This window comes from Helianthus annuus, chromosome 10, assembly GCF_002127325.2.
Source record: "Helianthus annuus cultivar XRQ/B chromosome 10, HanXRQr2.0-SUNRISE, whole genome shotgun sequence".
Classification (NCBI taxonomy): domain Eukaryota; kingdom Viridiplantae; phylum Streptophyta; class Magnoliopsida; order Asterales; family Asteraceae; genus Helianthus; species Helianthus annuus.
In genome coordinates, this window is record NC_035442.2 from 64,610,960 (window position 1) to 64,614,193 (window position 3,234).

The window sequence follows — 3,234 nt, forward strand, 5'->3', positions numbered from 1 at the left end:
ACACTACTTTGGGTCGGGGCTTGTAGAGATAACCCCTAACTGGGCCTGGCCCATTGAGGTTAGGGGAGGCCCATATCCCCCTATATAAAGAGGTGTTCACCTCATTATTAGGGTAGAGGAAATGGAGCCGCCACACTTTTTGTAGCTGGAAACAGGAGAATCTTCTCTCACCGGCAATCTCTACAGCTCCACTTTCTTCTCTTCTCCTTTGCAGATCTAGGTTCGTGAGGAAGAACAAGGTGTGATGCTTCATCCTTATGTAGAACGCGGTCCAGTCATCCCGGTGGTGATCCCGTGTTTCTTCACACACACACATATATATATATATATATATATATGTACATTTATTATTTTAATTAAAAAGATTCACTACCCGTGTCACGGGTGATAACCTAGTTTCATATATATCAAATCCTAAATTCTTAGAAGAATCATATTTTTTTTTTTGCTAAATCGGTCCATGTTATAAATCGATTTGGGTTGGCAAACTTTGGTCGTCACCGTTTTGAGTCGAAACCAACTCTTTTTAAGATGAAAAATTGAACCTAATATAAATTCGTTTGGGTCAGGTTGAAAGCGGGTTTAGGTCCAAACTGGTACTTAACCTAAGAAAATAACAAGAATTGGCTCAGGTTTTTCAAACTACTTTCAATCATGGTTGTAAAAATCTCGATTAGCCTCTAATAGATTCACTGATTAATGACAGTCCTATTCTGGGCAAATTTTGGTTAGAGCCCGGCCAAATTTTAACCAAACCTTATAAATTTCCACCAATTACTTAAAAAAATAGGTTAATGAGACGTTAAAACACGTATTCTTTAAAAAACTACATATAAAATGTGTGTATATATATAACTATAAATTACATATAAAAATACAATCCGATTAATCGCTAGTCTATACCCTATTGACCGAGCTCCTAGTAATTTTTACGAAACTGATTTCAATAATAAAAAGTAGGAACCAATACACAAACCGGCGATTTGGTTCAAACCGGTTTCGGGTGTTATTATTTTTTACAATAAAAAGTTCTTCACAAGGAGTTAATTGTGTATATGGGCCTTCAATTAATTTCCTAGGCCCAATGTTTTACAATGAGGAAAAATAAATTGATGTTCTAGGGTTTTAACAAGGGTTGCTTTTTTCGCAGGTAGCAGCTTCTCGCAGGAATAGGTTCGTTGATCTCAAGTAGCTAATTTCATATACATATAAAATGCGATTGTAATAGATCTTTGAAACTGTTAAAAGCATTTCAATTTACAGGAGTATATAATTGTAGGAAGATGGCGGCAGCAGCAGTAGCATATGCAGCAGTGAAGCCAGGAAAGCTGGGCCTAGAAGAGCCTCAAGAACAGATTCACAAGATTCGAATCACACTGTCATCCAAGAATGTTAAGAATCTTGAGAAAGGTATTCATTTTGTCGATCTGCTTCGGTTTTAGGCAGTGTTGTAAGAATCGCCAGGCGCTAGTCGGGCGGTGGGTACCGACTAGCGATTAACCAGGATTAATAGGGACTAATCGGATTGAGATTTTTATGTATAATTTTTAGTTATATTATATATAAACACACATATTTATATGTAGTTTTTTAAAGTATACATGTTTTAACCTTCATTCATTGACCCATTTTTTAAGTAATTGAAGGAATTTATAAGGTTTGGTCGAACTTGGCCGGCGTCAGGCCAAAATTTGGCCAGAATAGGACCGCCATTGACCGCCTAGCGATTAATTGGCCATTAATCGGTGAACCTCCGATTAGTGATTAATCGGAGACTAGTCGGGATTTTTACAACCATGGTTTTAGGTTGGTTTCAGTTTTCAATGGTTATACCAAGAATATTGGATTAGAATTTCATCATATGGACGAGACACCGCAGTACTAATGAGCATGATTTTTCTTTCTATTTTTTGAAGTTTGCACGGATCTGATTCGTGGATCCAAGGACAAGAAATTGAGGGTGAAGGGACCTGTAAGAATGCCAACCAAGGTTCTTAACATCACTACCAGGAAATCCCCCTGTGGTGAAGGTATTAATTAACCTAAACATGTTTTTTGTTTAAATAAGGTTCGTTTGATGGATGGTCGATAAACTTTCTTGTTTTGTAGGAACAAACACATGGGACCGATTTGAGCTTCGTGTTCACAAGCGTGTTATTGATCTTTTCAGCTCTCCAGACGTCGTTAAGCAGATCACCTCCATCACTATTGAACCTGGTGTTGAGGTTGAAGTTACAATTGCGGATCCTTAAATGCTTTATTTGTTTGTTTTTTAGTCTGGGGAGGTAAGTCTTTGAGATATTATTTTATGTAGGACTTGTGCAATTACAAAGAATTTTTGAGTAAGATATTTGACTGGAAGGGTTTACTGGTGCTTATTATCATTCATTTACCTGTTTTCTCAAATCAGTTTGGCATAAAATTATGTGTTTTAGCTAGGTATAGTGTTCCTGGTTCGGTTCGGTCCGGCCAGTTTTGGCAAAGATTTTGGGTCAGATTGCTGCTAACTTTGGGATTTGGAGTTAGAAACGCCTTGTTTGCGACTTAAATCAACCTGTAAAAACCTATAATTAAACACTTTTTTTAATCATGATTTTTATGCATTGGGCGTGCTGATGGTTTTTTAACTTCGTCATCAGTCCTTGGTGCTATAAATAGAGTTCTAGGCTCGCCCATTAATAACAGGTTAAGGGTATGTTAATATATTTTTCCTTCGTATTGTATTTATCAGCTTTTTAAACATTTATACGTGCATCCCAGTTATAGATGATCATGTTAGTGATCGCTAACGTTTTCTACTTTCTTCGTTGAAAGGGATCGTCAATAGCAACTCGCTATTTAAGATCGTCACCTATTTTTTGTATCAGTAATCTAGATAGTGATCATATTTTTCAACTAGATGTACAAAAAATGTGTGCTCAATGTTATAATGTTAGGCACAAAAACTTTTCTTTTATTCAATCGTTTGATCTTAAACATCTTGCAAGTTCGATTAGATGTGTGAGTGGAATGTCAATGTTAATCTTTTAGAAATCTTTATTTTTTTAAGCGGCACTTCAATCTTGTTTATAAACTACACCTCAAATATTACACTTGTCAAGGATTAAACCCGAGGCCTCTCTGTCATTAGACCACCAACGCCAATGGTTGGAAAACAAAAGGTGACAAGAGGGTTGATCTTCAGTTCGTGGTTGATTCCTGTTGGCCGTCAATCCTAGGCTTGCGCATTCTTGA

General features: G+C 36.8%; 1 protein-coding gene across 2 annotated transcripts; it reads left to right on the forward strand.

Moving 5' to 3' along the window:
* Positions 1-1,035: 1,035 nt before the first annotated feature.
* Positions 1,036-2,402, forward strand: LOC110885530 (40S ribosomal protein S20-1). 2 transcript variants are annotated; one of them, XM_022133228.2, is made up of 4 exons: positions 1,036-1,173; positions 1,264-1,410; positions 1,917-2,030; positions 2,110-2,402. In XM_022133228.2, the coding sequence occupies exons 2-4, from the start codon at positions 1,284-1,286 to the stop codon at positions 2,250-2,252; spliced, it is 384 nt and encodes a 127-aa protein (XP_021988920.1). In that variant the 5' UTR covers positions 1,036-1,173; positions 1,264-1,283; the 3' UTR covers positions 2,253-2,402. The 2 variants fall into 2 exon arrangements, with proteins under 2 accessions (XP_021988920.1, XP_021988921.1); XM_022133229.2 differs by having other exon boundaries at positions 1,037-1,173; positions 1,280-1,410.
* Positions 2,403-3,234: the final 832 nt, after the last annotated feature.

Excerpts from the sequence above, each read along its gene's own strand:
- LOC110885530 (XM_022133228.2), top strand. The coding sequence starts at position 1,284 with ATGGCGGCAGCAGCAGTAGCATATGCAGCAGTGAAGCCAGGAAAGCTG. Across the intron at positions 1,411-1,916 it reads TGTTAAGAATCTTGAGAAAG|TTTGCACGGATCTGATTCGT; the intron begins GTATTCATTTTG and ends TATTTTTTGAAG. Across the intron at positions 2,031-2,109 it reads GAAATCCCCCTGTGGTGAAG|GAACAAACACATGGGACCGA; the intron begins GTATTAATTAAC and ends CTTGTTTTGTAG.